General features: G+C 34.7%; 1 protein-coding gene across 1 annotated transcript in view; it reads right to left on the reverse strand.

Moving 5' to 3' along the window:
* LOC107082737 (macrophage mannose receptor 1-like) overlaps window positions 1–12,768 on the reverse strand; it is a 22,282-nt gene extending 9,514 nt beyond the window's left edge. The window contains exons 1-20 of the mRNA XM_015371568.1: window positions 12,614–12,768; window positions 11,839–12,195; window positions 11,497–11,667; window positions 11,014–11,169; window positions 10,163–10,273; window positions 8,598–8,735; window positions 8,295–8,471; window positions 7,485–7,639; window positions 6,674–6,787; window positions 6,411–6,526; window positions 5,500–5,648; window positions 5,191–5,390; window positions 4,840–4,955; window positions 4,406–4,481; window positions 4,150–4,303; window positions 3,335–3,373; window positions 1,508–1,671; window positions 1,363–1,424; window positions 331–431; window positions 71–213 (exon numbers count right to left, since the gene is read on the reverse strand). Of these exons, the coding sequence (XP_015227054.1) occupies window positions 71–213; window positions 331–431; window positions 1,363–1,424; window positions 1,508–1,671; window positions 3,335–3,373; window positions 4,150–4,303; window positions 4,406–4,481; window positions 4,840–4,955; window positions 5,191–5,390; window positions 5,500–5,648; window positions 6,411–6,526; window positions 6,674–6,787; window positions 7,485–7,639; window positions 8,295–8,471; window positions 8,598–8,735; window positions 10,163–10,273; window positions 11,014–11,169; window positions 11,497–11,667; window positions 11,839–12,195; window positions 12,614–12,719 (2,805 nt within the window). The 5' untranslated portion in view covers window positions 12,720–12,768. The remainder of the gene's footprint in view (window positions 1–70; window positions 214–330; window positions 432–1,362; window positions 1,425–1,507; window positions 1,672–3,334; window positions 3,374–4,149; window positions 4,304–4,405; window positions 4,482–4,839; window positions 4,956–5,190; window positions 5,391–5,499; window positions 5,649–6,410; window positions 6,527–6,673; window positions 6,788–7,484; window positions 7,640–8,294; window positions 8,472–8,597; window positions 8,736–10,162; window positions 10,274–11,013; window positions 11,170–11,496; window positions 11,668–11,838; window positions 12,196–12,613) is intronic.
* Between the last annotated feature and the right edge of the window lie 1,777 nt (window positions 12,769–14,545).

The raw sequence follows: 14,545 nt of genomic DNA on the forward strand, positions 1-14,545 counted from the left end.
CATCGACCCATCCTTAAATATTTCCTCTACTATATAGCTTCACAATCTCATTGCTATATTTTTTGTTTACCTTTGTGCCAAATTTTGTCCATGAAGGTTGGCATCCGCCCTTGGGAGGCATAGTTGGGGCTGCTGTGCTGTTTACCGGTGGCGAGTTGGATCTTTTACAGATAAATTGAGATTCTCTTCCACAGTTAGTAGTGCGCCAGTATCCTGTGAAAACAGCAAAGACTTACCGATAAGTATCTACAATTAGGAGCACCAGATTAATCTTTGTTAGATATTTTAATTCTTTGATACTTTGATCATTTTTTTTACATTCTCACTCACCCATATGATAACCCATAGTAACACAGTTCTCATCAAAGGCATTAGAATTAGGCTGATCCTCTTCCCATCTTTGATATGACACAGGGGTACCATCCATCCACCTGGAATAAAAGACCATTTTAAATGCTATAGTCTTTGTTTTCATGTTGTGTTTTTTTGGGCTCAATATTCAAGAGGACTCCGCTGTTACATTATGTGTATTTTATTTATTTTTTGTTTAGTTCCACATCCCCTTTTTAAAATCTTGAATTAGATTAAATTGTAAAATGGATCCTAAAAGACTTGCAACAATACCAATCCTTAAAACGTTTAAACATACATTATATCAGATGTAAGATCAATGCTTACATATGAGCCCATTTTAAATAAAGAAAAAACAGGTGACACCACACAGCAATCACCATCCTATTTGAAACACTTACTGTAAAACAGAAGATGTGTAACACATCGGACAAGATGAAATACATTTTAAAAGGAAGTTTACTTTTAGTGGTTCCATTTTCCCTTACTGCAGGCACCCAGCTCTAACAACTAGGCCACGCTTACGCAAGGAGTTTGAATAACAGACTGACACTTTTGAGACTGGAGTGGTTTCAAAGGTGCAGAAGTACCGTTTTGTGCTTTTCTTTTATGCTTTAATGAACCATTCACCGTAAAATATTACCAATTTTATCAAACAAAGATAACAAACGGAAAAAACAACAACATTTGCTTTAAGATGTTACACGTCTATGTCAGTAACAAAACTTTGGAATAAAAAACTTATATGTTTTTGATATTGTTTTGATAAAGAGTAGATACAAAAGCTAGGTTTTAAGAAATTATATGTTTTTGAATATGGTCAGAATTTTTATTAAGAAAGATACACTTTTTTTTATTTAAGAAATTTTGCAATTTCTTTGTTTAGCTGGTAATCTAAGTATTAATGAACAGCTTATAGTTTTTAAGAAGCTTAGTAGCCCTGAGTCCCTCTGCAGCCATTGTGTATTATCTTTCTATTCTTAAATTATAACTTCATTTTTCAACACTTACCAAAATGACCCATCAAGATCCACTGATAAACCTATATACCATGAGCCATAGCTTCTTGATATCTGTAGAAGAAAAAATAGCAAACAATGTCAATGAACAGGCCTTGAGCACAATTTAAGTTTTGTGCTAAACTGACTATACCTACCTGTTTCCATAAGAAAATATTCTCCTCTTTACTGGTAAATGATACTAAGTCACCGTGTCTCTCCCTGCAAAAAGCACGAGCCTCTTCCATAGATTTAGACATTCTGTTCAGAAAATATTGTTTCCCTTTCCACTGAATCCAACCATCTACAGTGGTGTTAATTTCTGCAAATATTTGAAAAGATGTGACAAAAGAAAGGAGAATTATGTTTGGTTGTTCACATATTTGTGTTAGTATGCATCAAAATAATAATCTTGTATTTTTGGAAAGTTTTTTTTATTAATTGTTCCTTTTATATAGTGGAAAAGTATTAAGAAACATTTTCTCAGGGTTATACAGTAATAACAATTTTGAACTGCTTATTTAGTTATTTTCTCTCTTCTGGTATTGTTTATTTTGGTTGAATAAGCATCACATATTAAAATTATGGAATAAAGAATCACAAAAATATTTAGTCAATCGACCAAACAAAGGCACTTGCATGGATGTATGGAAAAACACACAATCACGGCTGCTTGGCAGTTCCCGCTAACGCCAGTTATCAGGTTGGCTAATCCCTTCTATGGAAATCAGCAATTTATGATAATCAAACTCAGTTCGGCCGCTCTACCCTCATTGCATTTACACCACTTAAGATTATGAAAAAGAACTGTTTCAGCAAAGAAACAATACATAACATAATTTTTTTTGTTTATACATAATTTTTTTACGTGTTAAAGCCATTTTTCACTGCTACAAATAAAAAAAATCTGACAGACCGTTCACATTCCTGTCATTATGTGCACAAGCTTGAAGTGTTGTACACTAACTAGTCAGTTTTTTTCTGTCAAATAGATAAAACAGTTGCAAGTGATCTAAATCAGTTTTTTAATCCTGATTCTCAAAGCACACTTCCCTGCAAGTTGCAGATTTTTTCCAAAGCTTTACCATTGATGGCTGATTAACAGACTCTGCTGAACTTCTAAATTATTCATCTAAATCAGGTGCATTGAACCATGCAAAATCTGCAGGGCAGTGTGCGATGATGAAAAAGGTTAAAGGTGGGGTTTTTAAACTTGTTCTCAGGTCCTGCTTTCCTGCATATTTTAGGTATTTTGCCTGCCTCCACACACCTTATTCAAATAATTAGGTGATTGGAAGCCCCCTACAGCCCATGGTGGCTGATGAGAAAAGAGTGCAATCATTTGATGCAGGTGGGCTGGAGCAGAGTCGCATCTAAAGAATGCAGGACAGTCTCAGGACAAACTTTGAAAACCATTGGGTTAATAAAAATATACTGATCCAGATACTGTTGGGACTTATTTACAGATATGTGTTTTTAGTGTAAATAACATGATTAAACATAACTATAAAAAGGTAAAGTGAAAAGGATGAAGAACCAAGCATGAAGTGTTTTATTTCGAAGAGTCATAACTAAAAGTTGCTTTGAAGCTTAATATCATTCTTACTTCGTACTCTTTGAAACAACTTGTGCTGTTTTTGTTTAATACCTTGGAACAATACATGTTTTTGCAAAAGAAGAAAAACACATTAAAGCATCCATCTCGACTGAAGAGGCTTTAACTCGGACGCTTCTTAAAATATTTTCTTAATTTACATTTAGTTCAACTCTAACTACAGTTTGATACAAGGCCACGTTTAAAACTTTTTTGGTGGTTTCTAACCAAATTTTGTTGGCATTTGATTGTTGTCTGCATTGTAAAAAAAAAAGTGATGAAAAAATAAATAAACTCAACCCATGGTGTTTAAAATGAGTTCACTTTTTATCTAAATGTGATTCAAGTATTCAGCACTTTATTTTGAAGTTGAAAATCTATCAAATCTTACCTTCTGCTGTATTGTTGGGAGGCGGCTTTGGAACTACTCCTGTAAATGAACAAAGGATTTTTTGATTTTTCCTTTTTCCTTTTTTTTTTTAACACAGAAAAAATGACAGAAATGAACCACTGTCTTCGTTTTAAATTTGTACGTTGATCTATCAAGTCATCATCATTGTTTTTTTTTTTCAGGAGCAGCATAGAGGTTTACTAAATAAACAAATAATTACATCATGGCAAAAACATTGCAGGTGACATTAAAATTACAAATATTTAAAATGTTAAAATGAAACATAAATTACATCTTTCTCTGTATTTTAAAGCAGGTCTCTAATTTCAAAAAATGTTTGCTTCTCTCTTATAAACAAGAAGCAAATTCCACATATGGAGGAGACATTTGATCTAGATCTGCAAAATCCAGTGCACTACTGTTGTACATATAAACAGTTGCGCAGAGTGACATAGTTTCTAAAACCTCATTGAATCTTCATCAATAACCTTTACTATCGTTATATGTCTGTTTCTAAAGAAAGAAAAAAACAAGATTGCAGAGAAATTTAAACATGAAATCAATCATTAAACAGGCCAAAATTTTAAGGTAGCCAGACTTTCACTCAGTTCCTTTCTGAAGACGTTATCACATCTACTGTATCCAGGAGTCTTTGTTAATTCTGTCATCTGGCACCAGACAAAAGACCAAATTTCCTTCCAATTTAAGCATGTTTTGTGGTTTCCATGACCTGAATGACTAAGAGCTTACAGTGTCATATGAAATAATGTATTTTTAAACAAAACTATACATGTTGTTGATTTTTTTGTTTTTACCTGCTCGAATCTGACACAACCAGTCATTGTAACTTTCACAGTTCAGATCATTCCAGGAGCCGTTCTCGTCCCAGTTGTGTAACACAAACTCGGTACATGATTCATCATTGTTAAAATTGTTCGGTTCCCCTTCCTGCCAGTGCTGGAAGTTTAACTGTGAAGAAAAAACATAGCAAAATTACACACTTCTACCCTGTATGTATTTTTTTATATCCTACACGGTGGTAAAAAAAAAAAAAAAGAAAGAAATACTAACCGCACTCCCGTCCGTCCATACAAAACCAGTATTGGGGTCTTCAACATGGAGTCCAATCCAAGCTTTACCCCCTCTACTAATGGAACACATTTAAAGCTGGTTATACGTATTTGATTATATACAAATCGATTATCTCATCAAATTAGATAAAACTTTTAATAAACCAAATCATTCAAATTAATACATTTTTAACTTCCAGATTGGATATTTCTGGGAAACAATATTAAGACATTACCTTGAGTATGTTATTTACATATTACAAAAGATTTAAGAATTTAGTGTTTGTATAAAACTAATAATGTCCTATTTTCACACAATCTAAATTTAATCATATTTTAGTGAAAAAGTTGAATGTTCTAACAGAAAACAAAGTCTCCAAACGTTTGGTGAATACCTGAGCAGCGTTCAGCAGTAAGAAAAAAATCAGCGGATACCTTGATAACACCATTTCAGAGGCACTGTGGATGCTCAACAGATCTCCTCCTATGGCTTTGCAGTAATCTCTGGCTTCAAACCAAGTTTTCTCTTCTGATCGTGGCCCTGTAAAAAACTTAAGGACAAGAAAAAAGAACCTAGAATAAAAATGCTTGATATAAAACAATTTAATAGCAACATTTGTAGAAAGATATATTGTGAGATGTAGTATATACACCATCTATGAATAACGCAGCTTTGTCGACTCATTATGTTCTCGGTCTTGGATTTGTTATATTTATGTGGTTAAAAGTCTAGCTTTTTTAGAGGGTAAAACCTTTTTCTTGGGATTTACGAAGCTGTGTTTTCACCTTTGCGCACACATTTCTTGTTCCTACTCGATTCCAACCTTCTGGACACTGGGGAGGAGTTTGGGTTGGGGGTGGAACTGTTGCCACCACCCCCTCTGCCATGTGTTTGCAGATGTATTTCTCCTTATTGGTGCAGGGCAGTACATCCCAGAGTCCAGCTGAAAACCCAGTAGCAATGGCAACACAACCTTGGTTGTTACCTAAGTAATTTGTAAAAGAAGAGCGATAGTTTTGTTTGCATGTGTTTGTTTGGTTTTTTGACACATACAAGAATAAGTAAAATAATCACATTTTTATAGATATTCATACCTGGCATTCCAGCATTCCAGTGTGTGAATCTCACAAACTCTGTATTGGTCCAGGTGAACACTTCAATGTTATTCTGATTTGAGAGACCGAGCCAGAAGTGTTTCTCTGGTCTCAATCCCACCAGACTCACAAGGAAGGCATTATCCACCCTGTAGACATTTAGAGAAATTAATAAATCCGAAACTATTCATGGACTGAAGTAGCTGTTCCTAAAGTGGTGAATGTGACCCGGCTGTGAGTCATATGATTTTATGTAGTAATCCAGAAAGAGCTATAATCAATTATTGAAGATTAGTGTTTAATTAAAAACAAAACTTGAACACTATTTTCTAGAGATGTTGCAAAATCAGTCTGTTCTCTGCAGTCTTTTGTACAAACTCCCACCATTTTTCATCTATACACCTGTCATCCATGAGCCCGCATTTTGCAAACAAAGAAAAGGCGGATATAGATAATGAACTTACAGTATTCTTTGACCTTAAAGTTGTATAAACGTTTAATTCCTTCTCCTACTGTTAGATTTAAAACTACTACCTGTTTAATTAACTTTCCAGCACTTCGTTTTGATCCTTTATGTGCAGTAGTCCATACAAGTAAAGAAAATTTGAATTTTTTAAAAATCTGGTAAAGTTTTACACCTTGAAGAAAACGGAAAGTTGGTAAAAGCTATGAAAAGAATAATTAATGTAATTTCAGAATTGTCAGAAAACCATTTTAAGAAGTGTCAACATTGTTTTGGGGGATTGAGCTTATCTTTTTATTCCTCTAAGCTTCAGCTACCAATAGTAGAGGTTGCAAGTATGAACTTTTAAGTTCTGGGGTCAGATATTAAAATGTTTGAGAATTACTGACCTGCAGTCTGCTGCTGAAATTCCTATAGGTTAGTAATTAAAGATTCTTTAAACATTTACCCATTAGAGACATCAGCTAAGTAAGAGCCAGAAGTCTTGCAGTGTTCATTAGCTTCATCAAAGCTCTTTGTTTCAGTTCCAACAAAGTAGCAAAACGAACCATGTCTTCTCCAGCCCTAACAAATAAAGAGAACATCTATTAAAACCAAAGATCTACATTCCCAGAAAAAAAAAATCTGTTTAGCTAAGAAATAACTGTTGTAAATTGTATTTTTATACAAAGGAAAAAAAAATATGGAAAGCAGAATTCAAAATTCACTAACAGCTTTGCAGCCAATGTCCAAATCTGGTTCATTTCCAGTTCTTTCAATGGCGCTTTGCTTCATGCAAATAAACCCCTTCTTTTCATCGCAGGAACGGTCTGCCCAGTTTCCATTCTGCAAAAAAACAAAAACATATATAATAAAAAGTATTTTATAGTATTTTCATTATGAATGGTATTGAGAAACATTTATTTATATCATTTATTCTTTTTGGTTGTATTTGCATAATCTAACAGCAGATAAAAAAAATGTAAGTAAACTGGAACTTGTTTGGTTGTCTCCATTTAGGTGATAAAATATCTATTGGATATTAGTCTAAAATGGTAAAATGTTAAAATAATTTATGTTTCAATCACTACTGATAGTTTTTGTTAATCAGGATCCCACTTTAACCATTAAAAATTTCAACTAGTGATATTTGAGCACCATAGTTAATGGATTTGATTATTCAGCAAACATACCTGCATAACAGAAGAAATATTCCAGTATGCAGTAGTTATGTATGGATGGCAAAAAGGGAGGTCACAAGAAATAAAATGAAATTATGCTGGCCAGGAAAAGTTATAAGATTTCACAACTGGATAAACTAATCCAAAGCCTTAATATTTCAAGAGATTAAATAGACTTAATGTTTCCTATATACAGTTATAAAGGTATTACACGGGTATGTAAAGGCATCACTCCTAACCAATTGATTAGTTATATGAATAGATTCTACAGAGATTGGTTTAATTATAAACATTGTATGCACAGGTATACAAAAAATAACATTTGTGTATGTGTATAGAGAACAAAAACAGATGTGCCACACCTCTCCTGTGATAAGAACACAATCTTCTGATTCAATGGACACAGTTGGTTCCCCAAATCCCCAGCTGGTGAAGGTGACAGTTGTGTAATCACTCCAGTCAAACAGCCCTTCAGTGGTTCTGTCATTCAGTCCTATCCAAAGCTCATCATTGGACGCTGTGGGAATAAAAATAAAAATCATGTAATCATTCATTTCAAAGTAAATGGGGAAAAACAAATGTTTCAATATTATCTTTTGTATATGCTCATGTTTTATCCTCATAAGTTTCAGTGTCTAAAATAAGATCAAGTCTGAATGAAGCATATAACTTATGTCTTATCCATTTTAAATAACTGCCTGTTAGATTGAAACGCGATTTTCTTTCCTACTAGAGTTAATTGAAGTGAATTACACACAGAATTCACTTCCAATTGAGAACAATTATAAAATGCTTACATTGGGTGTTGGTTTATAAGTGATCCAAGGAGAAAGTCAGAAGGCCATATCACTTGACTTCCACCCCCCCTTTAGTGGATTAATCTATATGTATAACACAACTCTTTACTCTATGAACTATAACTCAAGCTGGAGACTTTGCTGTTCTTATTTTTATCTTAAGAAACCATTTATTTCCTTGCTTCAACTTTTGACTCTGCAACAGTGATGAAGGTACTTGTGGTGTGAAGGGGCAGTGCTCATTTGGTAGAAATTTTCAGAATATCCCAGAAAATCTATTACAGGCTGGCTAATATGGCAATTTGTGTATGAGATAATCTTTAATAAATGGGACCGAGCAATAATGCTAGAAAGCGGTATCATAATATCTTTTACCATATCCAAGCTGTGAGATGACAAAGCTTTGATCCTCCACATTGCGAATATTCACAAGGTCACCCCCTTCTTTGCGACACTCTCTCTGAGCATCAGGCCATGACATTGTATTACGCTGAAGGTGAAAACAGTGTCCATTGTAGGGGATCCAAGGGTTTGAGCAAAATCCTTCCTCAACTGGTAAAAAAAAAGAACAACAATAAGAAAATTGAATTATATCAAACATTAGAATTGTCCTCTAAAGTTAAATAACAGGAAGCAAGCCAGTATAAAAAGTCAAAGTGTGGAAAAAAGTTTCAATACTTTGCGGAGGAGCTGGTGGCGATCCGCCTTTGTAGCAGATGTAGCCAAGCTTCTTTGTGCAAGAGGAACTTTGCCAAGAGAATTGGCCTGCAGTGTCAAGAACCGCACAGTTGTGTCCCGGATTTGGAAGTGGGTGTCCTGAAACAAGATGATCTGATTTACACAAGGGGCAATTTCATCAGCAGAAAAAATGTCACCCCATAATAACTTGTAGGTTTCAAAAAAGTGCGGCTGAGTTTATTGAAGCAGGCTTCTTTAATTCTATACCCCATAATAAACAGATACTAAAGTAAAAGAAAAGTAGGATAAATCCTTAAAGAGGTATAGACTTAACCGAATTTCAGATCCATCCCAGTTTTTAGTTGATCATTACTATATAAAACAAATATCTTTAACTAAATTATATCATTTACACTATAAGGTGACATTTTGCAACAGATGTCACCAAAAGGTAATTTAAAACTGTGATTCCCCTAGTGGCAAATATGGAAAATATTTTATTTCTCTGGTAATAAAAAAAATAGGGCTGGGTTCTGTTTTTCTTTGTGAGGACCCAACTAAAAAATGAAACAAGCTTTTTCAACCAAAGAGTATATTTTTCTTATATTGTGAGTCTACCTTCAGCTTTGACACAAATCCAAACCAAACAGAAAGACAGACTGGATGTAGAGAACAGCCTGGGATCAGCTGTTTTTCCACACCTCATTAAAGCATGAATGATGAAAACAAAGTTTAAAAAAATGGAGTAAGTCTGAATATATGGGGAATATAAGTCAAAAAAGGTTGAGAAACACTGCTTTAAAAGACAAAAGGGTCAATTTATATACAAAATACATATATAGGTAGTACTTCAGTGCAATCATAAAAGCAGATTCAAATTATACAACACATTTTAATTCAGTCATAACTGTGATCACATTTATTTCATTATGACAACTCTTTTCAAAGAACTCCATCCTGAGAGCATCTATTCTACTATAAAAAATGTGGCAACAGGGGGCTATTGATGGCTTCATGTTGACTTTATAAATTTAAGGAGAATTATGTCTTCTTGCTGGTGTCCATTTTTGGACAAATGACTTGTACAGTACCTCATTGCTAAAGTCAGCTGGTAGATAATGAAACTCAATAATCTCCCTCACCCCTGAATCAGCCTAATGGATTTTCATACCATTTATAGAACTTGCAAGGACACAGGAACATATTACCTCCTAGGTCTACGTTCAAAGGACAGTCTCTCACAAAATAAAAAACTTTTATTCATCTCATTGCAGACTTTAAGCAGACTCAATAGTAACATGATTGGTTGGATTGATGTAGTCAACAGTATCAGCTAATATAGGATATTAGTAGGAAACTTTATCGATGGACATATTTCCTTAATTTTTAGGAATCCTTTAAAGCTAAATCAGCTAATATATAGTGTCCGTCTAACAGCTGAGGGTTTATTTTTCCACAAACTCATATCAATGTGACACCTGTCTAAAACAGGTTAGGATGCCATTAATTTCCTCCCTAAAAATGACCTTAGTTATACTTTAGAGAGGAAATATCACATAACTTACCGCTATCCCACTTTAGATAGCGAAAAGGCTTTCCATCAGTCCACTGCCAGCCATGTTCTGAGTCCAAAACCAGCCCGATCCAGACCTTGTTCCTTCCTGTTGCTGTTAATGCTGAGTATTTGCATGTGTTTTTGTAACAAAGGAAAGGGGAAAAGGGAAAGCATAGTGAAGACTTTGTTCCTCTTTTGCATTAGTTAAAAACAAAGCTGCACCACAATAGTATTTTCCATGTAAAATGTTTTGCTGCAGTTAACTAAAACCTGTGCTTAAAGGAATTTAATACTAGAGTGTTGATGGTGCTAAAATATTGTCAAAACCAATAAACTGCCTTGAGATGTTTTTAACCTATAACTGCAATAAACAGGTTGCTTAATTATTGTTAGAAGTAAGGAACACCCCTCTGCAGTGTCTTCATTTTTGTTGTCAGTCAAGTTTGCTGCCAGAATTTTTTTTCTATTAATTTAATCAGGTCAACTGTGCACACATATCTTATTTTACCATGTAAGGAACAAATCGTCCTCTGCAACCACAAGCAGACTGTTTATGTAAGCTCTATGCTTTCCAAAAAAATCTAAAAATAAATTATGACATAGGCTGTTTAAAGTTTAACACCAGATATTAAGTTATTCTAATTTTCATTTAAGCCTGGTCATGTTTTGAGCTGGTCCTTAGTAATCATCATGTAGTCAAATATCAGTTGAAAAGCAAAAAAAAAAATAAATAAATCAATGTCATTTTTAAAACTCTTGCATTGAGATTGCATTGACATTATTATATGTTGTGATTTTCTATTAGGCAATATAAATAAAAGCATAAAGATAATGGATAGAGTATTAAGAGATTGCACCTACCTGTGATAAAGGCTTTCTCGATGGGATCAACTATACTAACCAGAGATGCAGCCTGCTGTTTGCAACTGGTGTCAGCCTGTGCCCAGGTCAGAGCTGACTGCTGGTTCACCTGGTAATATGCTCCGGTAACAATATTCTTGCTCCAGTGCTCTGTGGCTGTGCAGACATAGAGATAGAGAAATTGCTTTTCATGATTTAAAACCATGTGAAAAAACATAAATTATATAACATATGCAATATATGTTTTTTATGTCATTTTATAAAAGCAGTGTATTTTCAGTACTTCAGGGGCAGATGGGCTGCATATTTAAAATATTTCTTTGATTCAGAATAATTTCAAATTATTATTCCCAGGCCTCTGCAGAACTTGTGGAGATCTGATTCTAAATATATGAACACTGTCAAACTTTGTTGAAAATCATTGTATTCACTATAAAGAAGCCTTTAACTAAATCTACAGACATATAAAGCTGACAAACTTACAAGAAGATGGGCAGTAACCCCACTTTTCATTTTGAAATTTGGTTTCAGTTGCACACCAACTGCGCTTCACTTTGGAGTCATACGTTGTGCAGTCTCCATACCACCGGTCTTTGTACAAGAAGGGAAACATGCAGATTTTTCCAAAAGCATTCCCTCCAATGGTGTACAACTCTGAAGGGAAAATGAGCTTATTATTTAAAATCAGACAAGATAAAACTTTTTGACAATTTTTAAATTGGACAAAAATATCTGAATGTTTTATAACTGTTTTAATACAGGACTTCAGTTTTTTGTGTTTTTATTTCACTTATCCACTAAGTCACAAAAACAAGTGCTTTGTACCTCTGTGTGTTCTTGTGCAGGCACCACTAGATGTTCCCGTAATGGTGAGGTGGTTGTATGGCCCAACAGTTTTGGACAGAACAATCGACTCATCAGGTTTGACCTGAATATAGAATGGCTTGTCTTTGAGAGCAAGCAGCGTTCCATTCCTGCACTCCCACATCTGCAGGGTGTTCTTTTCATCACAGTCATGCTGGCTAACCTCGCTCCCCACACTTTCACCTTCAGCTCCGAGGCACTTTTTGGTCAGAACCACTAAAAGTCGGTTACCAGTCGTCCAGCGAACTTCCGTGCAGCGGGTGCCTCTTTTTACCAAGCAAAACCCAGAAGCTTTGTTCATCAGAAGAAATGGAGAGTCTGCAATGAAAAGCATTCAAAACTAATTTTAGGACTTAAAATATTTTTTCATTCAGTGTTAAAAGCACTGCAGAATATAGGTCAATAATATTAGGCATCAATATTCTGGAGATGGCTGCACTGTCTGTTAGGCAAGTAGAAAACAATGCCATGCATTAGTAAGAAAGATAGAAAGATAAAATGGCCAGAAAAATAACTTTACTTGCTCTTTTTTATGAATTTGTAAAATTAATATGTATGAATACTAAAACAATACAAACATGATTCTAAAATCAAATCTGAATATCACGACTACTCATATTCAGCACCAGTATAATAGCACCAAGTATTTCACATCTCTATACAATGCATAAAAAATGTCATCAACAAAACACCACAAAATAAATAGCTAACAAAAAAAGAATACACTATACAATACCATTTGTTAATGTAGATCCCTGAGATGGCAGCATAAGGAACACAAGGGTTACAAGAGCAATCCTGTGAGGTGACATTCTTCTAAGTCTCAAAGCAGCAGACATCATCCCGCATTGCAAGCAGAAGACATATGAGGGAGGACATTGAAAGGAGGGAATCTTAATAGCCCACCAGCATGTTCTCCTTTTTTTCCCTTTTTCATTGAGAAACCCTCATGCTTCAGATTGGCACATTTCAACATTCTGCTACTGGCTAAAAAAAGCAGGAAGTTAAGGCAGCATGCACATAAACACGTACACAAACATGCATTTTCCTCTCACGGATGTAACACTCCAGAAAGGGCCAAAATTGGCCCTATTCATTATGGGGAAAAACAGTTTATCAGAGTAAGCATTATTCATAAAGCAAGCAGGAATAACATATGTGTCTAGTACAAACATAAATTATTAAGACTTCAGAGGCACATGACAATCATCATCTAATCAGACAAAACTCACTACTACACTACTTTGACAAAAAAAAATTGCAACTCCAACTCAAAAACCTCCTAACAACTGCTACTAAAAAGACAGCTGTGTGTGCATGAGAAACACATGGAAATAGATTAATTTTGTGTGCTTAGAAGAAAAAAAACATTTTAAATGGCATAAGAAATGCAATGCTGGAAGAAATTGCAATGCAAATAGTAATATGTAGTTTTTACAAACCATGGCTGTGTATTCATTATCAATGATTGACAGATAAAACCCTGAACAATCATTAAATTGGAAATATATTTAAAAAGGGCTGCTCAGTGTCGCAGTGGGTAGATCTGCTGCCTTGCAGCAAGAAGGTTCTGGGTTTGATTCCTGACCATCTGCATGGTGAGAACCTAATTTGCAGTGAAACACTGTATAAATTAAAAAGGTTTATTTTGAATGTTTATGATATTATCAGCGATGCAGGCAGGCAGAATGGTAGCAGGTTTGAGGAGACAGATGCGTGCAAAATCAGTTGGTGACAAGCTGATTAAGGCTTTAATCAAGTGGATAGTGGGCTTCAACCTGACAGATTGTGCATAAGAGGCTGGTAGCAGGCTTTGAGCAGACTGGAGGCAAACTGAACAAACTGGCAACAGGCAGAAACAGTCAAGCATGAAACCAGAGCGAGATAGTGATTAGAAGTGAGAGCAGGCTATATACAGGAGTTGACACTGGAATAATCCTCATAAGGACAAGGAGGAGACAGTCTGGTGAAGCCTGGCAAAGAAAGGGAGGCTAAGACAAACATGTTAGAAGCTGTAAAGAAAGACTTTATTTAGGTTAGAGGCAGGTGTGTCAGCTAACTCTAGCCTTGCATAAAAATACAAAAAAATATTTGCAACCTGGTATGAGAATCTGAACAAAAAATTGTTGTTAAATATATATATTTTTTCCTTCTCTGCCTCTTGGGAGATTACTGATTGTGATAGATGGAAGCTTTCCCTTTTTTACATGTAAAAGCAAACTGTGCAGCATGTAACAAATGTAAAGAAGTATATAGTCTTTGAGATTTCATGAGCCAATCCCTGTTATATGTTGCTGATAAAAACAACTTATCTTGAGTGAAGCAACACTATATCCTGTGCTGGAGTGTAGAAATTTCAATGTCCTACTCTTCCTTTACATTTGTCATAGCATTTAGTACTTTCACTTCCTCTTTGGTTGTTTTCCTTTATTCTGAGCTGGAGCATTTTTGCAGAAATATTAACTTTTGGAGCTACAGTGCTTATGCCTTGAGTCTGCTGCAGCAGTAGTGAGGCAATAATTAACAGGGTAAAGAGGCTTAACTGGAATTTATTTAATTAAGCAAAGAGATAAAAACTTGTAACATCTTTACAATCAACTTTGTTTGCATTTTCTCTTTACTTGAACACATATTTTTCAAACTAACTATCCTCAAAAAGGCTTTTCAT

This window comes from Cyprinodon variegatus, unplaced genomic scaffold (genome assembly GCF_000732505.1).
Source record: "Cyprinodon variegatus isolate N-32 unplaced genomic scaffold, C_variegatus-1.0 Scaffold60, whole genome shotgun sequence".
NCBI lineage: Eukaryota > Metazoa > Chordata > Actinopteri > Cyprinodontiformes > Cyprinodontidae > Cyprinodon > Cyprinodon variegatus.